Consider the following 13,294-nt stretch of genomic DNA (forward strand, 5'->3'; position numbering starts at 1 on the left):
AGGAGTAATTCGATCCAAGGCACTCAGTGATTGATTGAGGGACTGGACATCTGGATGATGGTAGGGTTGCGGGGGGTTCCTGCTGAGAGCCAACCTTCTGCCCTTGTTGCCGATTCTCTCTACACACCGCTCCCTGCGAACCCCATCCAACAAAACCCCCTTCCACTTTCCCCCCACATTACTTACATGTGGCTGGGGTTTCTCCTTGATCCTAAGACTCTGGTGCCTGTCCTTCTGGCAGCAGCCATGGCCTTCCAAATGGCACTGCTGAGTACAAGAGCTGCCAGCCTCTGATTGGCCGGCAGCTTACGGTAGGAGACTTCCGCCCTGGGGAAGGCCCTCTAGTGGCCTTGTCACTGCCTGATTGGCTTGTGGTTTGGCAGGCCTTCCCGAAAAGAGGCAACACCGGTCTCTACGACTGTCCAGCCGGCAGGCAAGACCCCTAATGCTTCAACAATATTTCACCCATGGATTCCCAATTGGCCATATACCCAGTGCTATATATTGGATAGCACAGATGTCACTTTTTAAATTATAAATCCATTTGGTGGAGCAAAGAAAAAAGTTACAAATCCATAAAAAGACAACGTTTCTTGTTCCTACTTAGCACTTTGGGTGAGATCAGCTAATGTGGACACATTTTGGAGAACCAAACCTTGTCTCATACCATGTCATACGGTACATTAAACCACTAAGCTCAGAGAGCCCAGTTGTTATATTTATCAATTTTAAAAATGCCTGTCACAATCTCTGATTGATGACAGGATGACATTATCATCACGTTCCTCTCTGTTAATTAATTTAGTAGTCCTGCAAGCCAGTTATTAGTTGCCAGAACCCCTTTAAAATATTTGACATTGCTTGTTTCAGGAAACCTGGATGTACCCGAATGTGCTTGTATTCTATCCTGAGCTGGCACGCACCCTCCTGAAGAACCGTATTCGAACACTTCCTGCTGCCAAGTGCATTGCAGGACAACAAGGATATATGGTAAGCAAGTGGCAACAGGACAGTTAAGATGAAAGCAAAATACTGCGGATGCTGGAAATCTGAAGAAGAATCATACGGACTCGAAATGTTAACTCTGTTTCGCTCTCCACAGATGCTGCCAGACTTGCTGAGCTTTTCCGGTATTTTTTGTTTTTATTTCAGGACAGTTAAGTTCCTTTTCACATTGTAGACTCACTATCCCTCTCTCACCTTTATTGTTAACAGGGTTTTTCCCCTTATCTTTTCTCCTCTCTCCTCCCTGGATATACTGGCTCTGGTAGTGAAATGGTTCTACTAGTACTTGCTACACTTTCATTCTTAAAAAAGCAAAATGATAGTGCTTTTTCTTGCATTGACCTTAATAGCTGAGATTTACCTAGGTGTGTACCTTTCATTAATTTCACAGAGGAAGGTCAGACAGATTTCTTTACCAGCATGTGTCCCACTCCACACGATTTTCCATTATTCATTTCACCAAGGTGATCCAAAGCATCTGACCATAAACCCAGGAAAGTCTCACTTGATGAAAACTGCCAGTATAGCTGATTTATTTTCCATATTTCTGGGAAAAATTGTGTAGCCATAAATGAATGTCTGCTATGGTTATGTTTGATTACGCGAATGCCAGAAGATTATTTGACTGGTGGGGGGTACGGTGTAGGAGGGGTTGGCAGGACATTATAGCTGAACCTGATACTTTACTTGCTGGACTTGCACTTTGCAGCAAGGGTGAATAAAGTTCCTTCCTCTGCCTCAGCAGAATAACTGCCTTTTAGGTCAGTGTGACATTTATTAAATGATTTTGCAGACGGGTAGATAATAGATTGAATGGACAAGTTGTGACAGTAACTCTGGGAGCAGACCACACCAAATTTTGAATAGGCTTCCAATTACCCAAGTTGTGTGACATGGATGGGAGCAAAAACAAAATGATTAAAAGATGTAAAAGAATGAATAAAAATAAACACTGGTATGACCGGAGTCCTTTTGTGAACATACTTTGTTCAGGAGATTCCTATGTTCATTTGTAATATTGGATAAATGAAAATAGCCTTTTCTCCCGGTCACACAGCAGTATTTTCGGTAGCACGACCTGCTCTATGTTGTGATCAATTTATGAAAATTAGTACTGAGGCATACAAGTGCAATACAGTACCAGATGGCAGTGATTGCTCCCTTTCACCAGTTGTGTACTGTAAATGTGCAGAAGCTGACACCATAACACACACAAGCCATACAATACCCTGCAGGAGTGAATTATTCCCTTGTATGTTTTGAGAATCAATATCTAAAACTTCATTCTAAACATCATCTTCAGTTACCAAAATGATAAATGCTCAGAATGACAGCTCCTATTAATCTCAGCACAGTTCATTGTCTGCTAGTGATGCTGATATCTGTTTTACTTACATAAATGGCACTGTGAATTAAGTTTAATATCTCTTGTTTTATAAGGGTGCCAAATACCCGTGGGAGAGTGCTGTGAGTGGATTTGAGGTCTGTAATGAAGATGTTTATGGATTGAAAGAAATTCACATCAATGGTGACATCTCATTTGCATTTCAGCAGTACTTTTACTTCACCCAGGTGGGTGCTGTACATTTTGCTTCTGCATGTCTCCTTACATCAGACTATTACTGATGTTATTGGTGCTCCAGTTTGGAATAGTTAGATGAGGACTGTACCAGTTTTGTGGACATGTTGCATGATGCTTCTGTAATCTCTGGCTTCAAACCTATTTATTCATATCAGTGTTTCTTTTTGAGTGGTATTTAATCAATACCACTATAGTGTTTGCTGCTCTGAACTTTTCTGTTGTTCCTCATAAACTGTAAATGCATTATCTTACGTTGGTCCTCCTCTCTCCCATATCCTCACTGTTGAGGTCAACACTAATCAAGACTGGCTCATTGTTTTCCATGATCTGAAAACTGTGGAACTCATTACCTCCCTTCATCCCTGCACCCTGCAATCTGAAGGATTTTGAAACCCAAATTCTGTGGTACCGAACCACAACTATCTCATTTCAACCTGTAGGTGTTTTGAACTTTGGGCCTTGTCTATTCCTCTTAGTTTTTCGATATTTTTAAAGATTATGTTTTCTTCTAATCTTTGGCACTCTTCTATCCTCAAAGCTTCAAATTTATTAGCTCCTTTATGCTTGGGCAAGAAGAAAACACATTTGAGGCTCTGAGGAGAGAATTTAGGGCTGTGGACATGGTGAATTTGAGGCCTGCAGAATGGAAGATTGGGAGCAATACTACGTACAAGATGTTGGAGGTGCCAAAAAAGAGTTTAGGATTAGTAGAAGGACTAAGTTTTGAGCACAGATACGTTGTGAATTTGGGAGAATTGGAAAAAGTGAGTTTGGGAGCTTTTAAGACCGTGGTTTTATAGGGAAGTTTAGTGACTACTTCTTTACCTGGCTTGTCTTTCTGTAAGTGGTGTAAATCTGCTTGTATGCTTGAGATTTGAAAACACAAGATGCTATAACTGTGAGGTAGGTAACATTAAGAATGTCCAGAGAGAAAACTGAGCATTTGCCCTTCAAGCCAACTTCACCCAGAGCCCATGTTTATTCTGTCATGGACACCCTGCCCACCACCTACCTGATCCTTTACGTTAAGGAACATAAAATTAATTCAGCTATTTCCCCTGAACAAATTCAAGCAAGGCTGTAACTCTGAGTCTGTTTACTCAAACTGGAACATTTAGGCCATTGCAAGTTTCTTAAGTTGAAATATCTATTCTCAGTTATTTCCTGGATGTTTAATTTAATCTCATGATTTACTTTTGGTTTAAGGACCTAGAGTTTTTCCAGAAGGATGGGGGTTGGGATGTGGTTAGCAGCATAGCTGAGTTTTGGAGCAGCCGAGTCACTTGGAACCCTTCAGAGGAGTGCTACGACATCAAAGGTAATGGATATGAATTCAAGCAAAACCATTCAGAGCATTTTTGTGGTGATTTGATCATCTGTGCAGTTGTATTGAGAAGTTTCTAACATGTTTGTATGTTTGTTCTGTCAACCTCAATGGAGCTCTCTACAAGTGATTAGATGACCAATAAGGTGGGGGGGGGGGGAAGGAAAACATATATCTTTGGCCCATTATACATTATGTCAGCTGCACCAACACTAAAAGAGCCAAACATTGTCACAAACCTTTCATTCATTCCATATGTTACAAAACATGCCAGGAAGTTAAGTAATGAGACAAGTGTGTGCATATTGAAAAATTGGTGATAATTATGAGTGATTATTCAAAAATAAGGGTAATTTGGATGGTCTGCAATACTTTAACCTTTAACAATAGCACAGGAGTTCTCAGGAATGAAACTAGGTTTCAAGTTAATTCCCACAGAGTATTTGATGTGAACACAAATTGCAACATGTTTATTAAAAGCAGAAAAATTCTAGGTCAGCCAAAAGTTTTTAACAGAAAGCAATGCAGTAACATTGCACTACATAGTCATTCTCCCTCAGAACCTCAGTCACTACAGCTCATCCCTTTTGCACGTTAATCGCTGGATTATTTTGCATCCTGATATTTTCCTTGCTCTTTAAGACAATAGATATCCTGTTTTTTCCCAATCCTAAAGAAATAACTTCATGGTTTTCTCAAGTCCAACCAACAATGATCATTTTGTCACCTCTTTACCGATTCATCTATTGTCACTGTTCTTCTAAACAAATATTTTTCTCTTTTTCCAAACCTGCATTGCAATGGCCTATACCCCCTTGCTTCCTTCTCTTTGCATGGAATTAAATTTGCCTGCAATCAACATGCTATAATAGAAGTACATAAGTGCATGTAGAGAACTTTGGGACTTCCTGTGACTGTGATTAGACACTGTATCAATACAAGTTCTCTCTTATACAGCTTATCCTATTCTAGTGTCCTATTCTAACCCATGGTTTCCCATGAATTGAATGTTGTGGAATGACTTACCTCCTTTAAACTTCCCTTCCTTATTACTATCTACAGACTTTTAAAGGCTTGGTACCACCTAACTATTATTTCTGACTTACGTACTCTTTGCTCTAGCTGTTTTCAACTTTAGTTGTGTCCTATGCTGTAGGCCTCGCTTGTCTCTCTCGATATTAAAAAAATTGTATTATTATATTAATTGCTTTCTGTCCTTCACTGAGGTTGAGAGAGAGAGAAAGAAATGAATGTGTTCCATATATCCAGTGACCTGGCAATAATTCGGCTGGAACTATTCTCTTGCATTTATTCTGGGGGTAAAGGTATCATGTTAATAAAATGGAGAGACCGTCAACACTAGAAATGGAACTGTTTACACATTTTAGTCATCTGTATCAGCATCAAGCATTCCATATTAGATACAGAATAGGTTACATACAAAAAAGTATAATCATTATTCTTCCCCAGTAATACCTTAATGGACAAAAAGTGGGATGTGGGACTAAGTACCACTGCTTTTTCAAAGAACCAGCATGGGCATGACAGGTGATGGGCTGAATGGCCCCCTCCTGTGCTGTACGTTTCTATGATTCTATGAACTTCAACCTCAAGAGCAACAGTGACATTTCCTCATTAATAGTAGCCATTCTCCTGGCCTTTTTGAATGGACCTACCATTTAATTGTCATTTTGTGCTGAATTTTATGCAGTAATTCCGTATGAATCCTTGTCCAAATCATTTTATGCAGTACTTCTGTATGAATCTTTCTTACTCTCTGCCCTAGCTGTTTTCAACTTTAGCTGTGTCCTACGCTGTAGGCCTCGCTTCTGTCTCTCGATATTAAAGTCCTCGTACACACTATCGCCTGTTGAGGCTCCAAATCTTTGCCTAGCCACAATTCAAACATCAGAAGTTTGTACCTGAACATATACTGGTCCTGAAACAAAGAAATACCAGCATTTAAACTATAGAAAAAACAAGGTTTCCATGGTATATTTCCCTCAGTAGGAAGTGCACACTGCGCAAGCGTTGCTTGTAACTGTACATGAGTAGCTGTGTTTTACAGGGTACAGTAACTCCTGACCGGTATTTTACAGTACAAGTACAGTACAGCACTTTACTAAAAATGAGTTCTTGTTCTTGCTTTCTTGTTTATCTTTTCCTGCTTTGTTAAACAATTTCTCCAGTAAAATTGTCTTCAATTTAATCAAAAACATAGTTTTTATTGCTTCTATGCCTTTAAAAAGTCAAATTTTGGGGTGGTGTAACCTCTCTAATTAACTCCCATTATAAAGTACATTGGTGATTTCGTCCTTTGCGAGAATTCTTGGGAACGTAACCCCAGCGAACGGTGGAACTTTACCATACTGTAGCTGTTTGAATAAAATATCAATCAAGGTAATAAATATGAAAATCATTCAAAATAACATCAGCTGTTATAATGGTTAAGCTTTATTGGAATGAGCTTCAAAGAGCCAGGCGGTCTTTTCAAATCTCAGTTATGATTCTTCTTAAATAAGGTCATTGTTACCAATGTGTGAAAAAACCCCAACTAAGATGGGAACCCATATTTTCTGTTAGTCACTGGTTATTTCACTTCATGTAATTTCTTCAAGGAGTGATGCCGCCTGATGAATATCAATCTGATGTAACCAATTCTGCCTACACTGCCGTGGTGGCCAAGTACAGGTGAGGATGGGACAGTGGGGGGGTGGAATTTCTTTTCCTGTTTTTCTAAAATTATTTTAAAATTGAGGACTGAGAAAGGGCTGAAATTGTGGCATTAATTATGATCAAAATAAAAGACCAATGATAAGCTGAAATAAAAAGAGAAAATGCTGTAAATACTCAGCAGGTCTGGCAGCATCTGTGGAGAGAGAAACAGAGATAATTTTTCAGGCAGATGACCTTTCGGAATATTGATCTGCTGAGAATTTCCAGCATTTTTTGTTTTTATTTCAGATTTCCAGCTCTGCAGTATTTTGCTTTGATATATTATAAACTGTCTTTGTAACCAGTCTGTAGAGTGAAACATAGCAAGGACGCTTAAAATTGTTTGAAATATGTTGTGCAATGCTTTTTTAAAATTTTCTGGTGAATTTTGAGCTCAAGCATCTCAATAACTTCTTTAGATGTATGGTAAAGCTCTGTCTCCTATATCCCAACCTCAGAAAAGTGACTTCCCAAAAGCACCAATGTGATATTTCCCAAGCCTAAGCAGCTCTCCTTATAGTTCAAGAATGCTAATTAGAGACAGTTTTTTGTTGTTGTAGGCCTATGCCCAATAGAAGTGAACTGAATCTGCACAAACTTGCTCCACATAAACCTTTACAATAGCAGTGAAATAATTTACCCTTCAGCTTGAATTGGATTTGAACCTAGGTAGCAGAGATGAAAGTCCAGTGGGCAAATATGCTGCACCACCCATTTTCAACTTTTAAGAGGTAAGTAGTTAAAAGGTGTCCCAGGACATTGCTGCTGGGGTTTCTTAGGGCAGCACCTTAAGCATAACTATTATCAGCTACTTCATCAATGACTTTCTGTCCATCATAAGGTCAGAAGTGGGGATGTTGCCTGATGATTGTAGAGTGTTCAATTCTATTCACAGTTCCTCAGATAATGAATCAGTACATACCAATATGCAGCAAGACCTGGACAACATCCAGGCTTGGGCTGATAAGCGACAAGCATCACACGAGTACAGGCACTGACCACCTCCAACAAGAGAAAGCCCAACTATCAGCCTTAATATTCAATGGCATTACCATTGCCATATCCCCCATCATCAATATCTATGCATTCAGCATTGACTAGAAAATCAACTGGACCAACCATATAAATGCCACGACTGTGAGAGCAGGTTAGAACTCGGTATTCTGCAGAGAGCAATCGACCTCTTGACCCTTAAACGCCTCTCCCATTGCCTACAAGGCAGAAGTCAGGAGTGTGATGGAATACTATCTACATTACTAGGTGGATGTAGTTGTAACAACACTCAAGAAATTTGACATCATCCAGGATAAAGCATTCTTCTTGACTTCCAACACATCCACACCCTCTACCATGTATCGTGGCTGCAGTGTGTGCTGTCTACAGAAAGCACTGCAGTAAGTCACCAAAGGATTCTTTCTAGCACCTTCCAAACTCGCAACTTCTACCACCTAGAAGGACAAGAGCAGCAAGTGCATGGGAAAACCGCCACCTGCAAGTACCTCTCCAAGTCACACACCATCCAACATTGACGCGTATCACTGTTACTTCATCATTGCTGCGCCAAAATCCTGGAACTCCCTGCCAAACAGCAGTGATTGGCTGCAGCACTTTGGGCTAGGCGAAGAGAAGTCAGCCGAGATTCCCATGCCTGATTACCAGCCAGTGACTCTTACATGCAGACATCAATAGAAGGAAAAGTTGAGGGAGAAATATGCCCTTCAGTAGGTTTCATTGGCTGAAAATATTGACTACTGACACACTGTACTACTGAGGGGCAAAATTTGGATCTGCATGTGTGGTTCTCCATGTACAGATATCTGTTCTGGTGGAATTTTAGCAGGAGACAGTAATCAATTTTGTTTTTTTGTTGTTTTTTTAATGAGATGATTTAAAGCCAGATAAGGAGATATTAGGTCAGATGATCAAAAGATTGGTCAAAGAGGTATGTTTTACAAAGTGCCTTAAAGGACGAAAGTGATTTTGAGATGCGGAGAGGTGTATGGAGGGAATTCAAGAGCTTAGGACCTGGGCAACTGAAGGCTCAGCTACTAATGGTGGAGCAATTATGATTGGGGATCCATAAGAGACCAGAATTGGAGGAGTGCAGATATCTCAGAACGTTGTGGTGGTTGGAGGAGATTATAGAGATAGAGAAGGGGAAGGCCATGGAGAGATTTGAAAACAAGGATGAGAATTTTAAAATGTTATGATATGGCAGGTAGTATGTGCCAGGCTGACCAAATCCCAAAGGGAAACTTGGTGATGCTATCTCAACAATTTTGCAATTTGTACTCATTAAGAGAAGGTTTGTGCACTGAAGTCAGAAGTAATGAGTCCACTATTGCCTTTAGAGATTTTAAAGATTAAATTAAAACATTTATTAACAAAAGAAAAGACTTAAGCACACAAGATTACTGTTACATGGTTACATTTAGTTTTATAACAGCTCTCACAAGATTTATGCTTAACTAGACTCCCAGCTACACACCCCTTTCAGGCAACAGTCCAAAATAGATTATTAATCTATAAAACATCCAGCAAGATTACCACAAGCAAGAACTGTTGCTGCAAGGGAGGTATTTCACATCATCTTCCTCCCTCTCACTCAACACTGAACCCTAAAGACTTGACTACTGGAACAGCAGACTTCTTCAGGGTGGCTAGAGGCTTTTCCCCACAAGCCTGTTTTACACAGTGCACCTTTCAAGATCTCTCACAACCACACCCCATACAGCTTTCCATCTTTCTTTAAATATATTTTCTCCTTTCTGTAAATCCCATTGTTACCACCTGTCTTTGGAATTTACTTTTCCCAGAATATAAAAATCTTATATGTCATTATGGCCAGAACTTTTGGGAAAAATAAACATGATAACTTTTCCTTATTTATCTTGCCAGTTGTAAACATCTTAACATGTCCCTTTGAAAAGCCAACCATCTCTCCGCTTATCTAAAAATGCAAGTTCTATTTTACTTAGCTCGTCCATTAGCATATCAAATACATGTTTTTTACATTTAATCCCTTTTGATGATTCAAACCTTGCAGTCTAACAGTCTGTGGTTTACTTAAGTTATTCTCTCACACACAAACATAAGCCTGCTTTAAAGTATCCCACAGTAATAACAGGAAATAATATGATAGTTCCTATTCAAATATTAAGATGTTGCTTTTTAAAAATTTATTTGTTCACAAGATGTGGGGCGTTGCTGGCTAAGCCAACATTTATTGCCCATCCAGAATTGCCCTTGAAAAGGTGGTGGTGAGCCAGTTTCTTGAACCACCGAGTCCATGTGGTGTAGGTACACCCACAGTGCTGTTCAGAAGGGAGTTCCCAGATTCTGACCCAGCAAAAGTGAAGGAACGGTGATATAGTTCCAAGTCAAGATGGTGTGTGGCTTGGAGGGGAACATGCAGGTGGTAGTGCTCCCATGCATCTGCTGCCCTTGTCCTTCTAGGTGCTTGACCGGGACTCAATGTAGATCAGCGAGCACACGGGACAGAATGACAGGGGAATAGGACTCGCTGCAAATGAGACACAGTTTTAATTATCAACAAATCTCCCTCGGTTATTCTTTCCACATTGTACTACACATCATATTTACTATTAATCTCCAGTTAATTAATGGGATTTGCATTATATTTCTTCCAGCCTCCAGTTTGCTACAGAATTGGCATCACACCTAAAAGTTACAGTTCCATCAGAATGGATGAAAATAGCTGAGAAAATCAAAGTGCCATTTGACCCTGTGAAGCAATATCATCCTGAATTTGATGGATATAAGTCAGGTGCGGTAGAATTCTCTTAAGAAATGCTTAATTTACTCTTCTTCACCAACAATACCGCGTTCCTGCCACCCCCCACCTCGGCCACCCGCTTTTTTTTCACAGAATTCTAAGGTGTCTCACTTCCTTTGACAGATGGTTTGACAAAGCCCTGGCTGGAGATGCTGCCAAGGCAGATAAAGTGGGCAGAAACTTCTCCACTTTTTAAAAAAAAAACAGGCATTTGGAGCATTTGCGGGTCCTGACCCTGCTCCTGTGGGAGGTGCCCCCCCCCCCCCCCCCCGGCCCCAGAAAAATGTTTTTGGCTGTGGCTATGCCTATTTTAGCTTTGTGGCTCTGTGGTAGCAGCATGGAAAGCATCCTCCAATGTCCCTCTGACATCCTACCATGAGGCTACCATCAATATGTTGACATAGCGCAGGGTCCGCGTACCTTCCATAAGATTGCCACAGGTTATTAACCTCTAGGAAAATCTGGAGGAGTGGATCTGACATGCCTTAGTCTGAATTTCATAGGCCTCCCCCTGCCCTGCCCAACCACCTACTTCACTGCGGCTGGGATGATTCCACCCAATAATTCCCAAGCTGTGATAATGATGGGATAAGGTGGACAATGTCTCCTCTCATGTGAGAATCTAGAAATAGGGGCCACAGTTTCAAAATATTTAAGATGGAGATGAGGAGAAATTACTTCTCTGAGGGTCGTTAATCTTTGGAATTCACTACCCCAGAGTGCAAGCTGCGTCATTGAATATATTCAAGGCTGAGTTGGACAGATTTTTGATCTACAAAGGAGTTAAGTGTTATTGAGGGCAGGAAGGAAAATGGCGTTAAAGCCACAATCGGGTCAGCCATGCTGTTATTGAATAGCAGAGCAGGCTTTGGGTACAAGTGGCCTACTTCTGCCCTATTTCTTATGTTTTTTAATGTCAGTGTATTTTGTCTCCTGAGACACTACAGAATCAGAGAATCTTTACAGTGCAGAAGGAGGCCATTTGGCCCATCGAGCCTGCACTGGCTCTCTGAAAGAGCATTCTACCTAATCCCACTCCCCTGTCTTATCCCTGTAACCTTGCATATTCTTTCTTTTCAGATAGCAATCCAATTCCCTTTTGAACACCGCCCTTTCAGGAAGCTCGTTCCAGACTCCAATCAACCCCTGGGTGAAAAAATTTTTCCTCGCATCACTTCTACTCCTTTTGCCCATTATTTTGAATCTGTGCCCTCTAGTTTTTGATGTACTCTTGAGAGGGAATGGTTTTTCACTATTTACCCTATCCATATCCCTCAGGATCTTGAATATCCCTGTCAAGTCTCCTCTCAGCCTTCTTTTCTCCAAGGAAATTAGACCCAGCCTCTCCATTCTATCCTCATAGCTACAGTTCTTTATCCCTGGAATCATTCTTGTGAATCTTCCCTGTACTCTCTCCAATGCCTTCACATCCTTCCTCAAGTATGGCACCCAGAACTGGACACAGTACTCCAGATGAGGCCTAACTAGTGTCTTATACAAGTTTAACATGACCTCCTTACTCTTGTACTCAATGCCCCTATTAATAAAACCTAGGATACCATACGCTTTATTAAATGCTCTCTCAACATGCCCTGCCACCTTCAATGACTTATGTACATATAGACAGAGGTCCCTTCGTTCCGGCACCTCCTTTAGAGTATCTCCCTTTATTTTATACTGTCATTCCACATTCTTCCTGCCAGAATGAATCACCTCACACTTCTCTGCATTGAAATTCATCTGCCATTTGACTTCCCAATCCACCAACATGCCGATGTCCTTTTGAAGTTCAAGACTATCCTCATCACAGTTGACAATGCTTCCAATCTTCGTATCATCTTCAAATTTTGAAATCATGTCCTGAGCACCACAGTCTAGGTCATTAATATATATCAAGAAGAACAAGGGTCCCAAAATTGACCCCTGGGGAACTCCACTACAGACCTTCCTCCAATCTGCAAAACAACCATTTATCACTACTCGCTGTTTCCTGTCACTCAGCCAATTGCTTATCCAAGTGCCTACTTTCCCTTTTATTCCATGGGCTAGAATTTTGCTCACAAGTCTATTGTGTGGCACTGTATCAAATGCCTTTTGAAAATCCATATACACCAAATCAACAGCATTGCTCTTTTTAACCTTCCCTATTAACACCTCAAAAAATACCAGCAAGTTAGTTAAACATTCCCAATAATGAATCCTTGCTAGCTTTCCTTAATTATCCCACAATAGTCTAAGTGACTATTGATTTTGTCCTGAACTATAGTTTCCAGAAGTTTCCATACCATTGAAGTCAAACTGACTGGTCTGTAGTTGCTGGTATTATCCTTGCACCCCTTTTTGAACAAGGGTGTAACATTCACAATTCTCCAGTCCTCCAGCACCACCCCTGTGTCAAAGGAAGACTGGAAGATTATCATCAGTGCCTCTGAAATTTCCACTCTCTCCTCCCTTAGTGTCCTTGGATGCACCTCATCTGGCCCTGGTACCTTATCAATTTTAAGTAAAGATAGCCTTTCTAACACCTCCTCCTTCTAAATTGTAAATTCCTCAAGTGTACCAGCTACCTCCTACCTCACCTCGTTCTTGGTAGCACCCTCTTCCTTTGTAAAGACAGATGCAAAGTACTTGTATAATACCTCTGCTACTTCTCCTGTCTCCACATGCAAGTCTCCTTTTTTATCCCTAATCAGCTTTTATTATTTACATGCTTTAGAAGACCTTGGGATTCTCTTCTATGTTAACTGCCAGTCTCTTTTCATGCTCCCTCCTTGCTTTTCTGATTAGTTTTTTCACTTCCCCTCTGGTCCTTCTGTATTCAGCCTGATTCTCCATTGTATTTTCTACTTGACACCTGTCATACGCGTACTTC

The 13,294-nt window shown here is 40.6% G+C and overlaps 1 protein-coding gene across 2 annotated transcripts in view; it reads left to right on the forward strand.

Moving 5' to 3' along the window:
- Positions 1 to 13,294, forward strand: part of pgghg (protein-glucosylgalactosylhydroxylysine glucosidase) — a 46,018-nt gene that overhangs the window by 11,549 nt on the left and 21,175 nt on the right. For both annotated transcript variants that reach the window (XM_078549040.1, XM_078549041.1), the window contains exons 5-9: positions 871 to 990; positions 2,446 to 2,577; positions 3,794 to 3,905; positions 6,530 to 6,602; positions 10,277 to 10,413. In XM_078549040.1, coding sequence (XP_078405166.1) covers positions 871 to 990; positions 2,446 to 2,577; positions 3,794 to 3,905; positions 6,530 to 6,602; positions 10,277 to 10,413 — 574 coding nt within the window. The remainder of the gene's footprint in view (positions 1 to 870; positions 991 to 2,445; positions 2,578 to 3,793; positions 3,906 to 6,529; positions 6,603 to 10,276; positions 10,414 to 13,294) is intronic.

The sequence above is a fragment of the Cetorhinus maximus genome, chromosome 9 (assembly GCF_964194155.1).
Source record: "Cetorhinus maximus chromosome 9, sCetMax3.hap1.1, whole genome shotgun sequence".
In the NCBI taxonomy this organism is placed as follows: domain Eukaryota; kingdom Metazoa; phylum Chordata; class Chondrichthyes; order Lamniformes; family Cetorhinidae; genus Cetorhinus; species Cetorhinus maximus.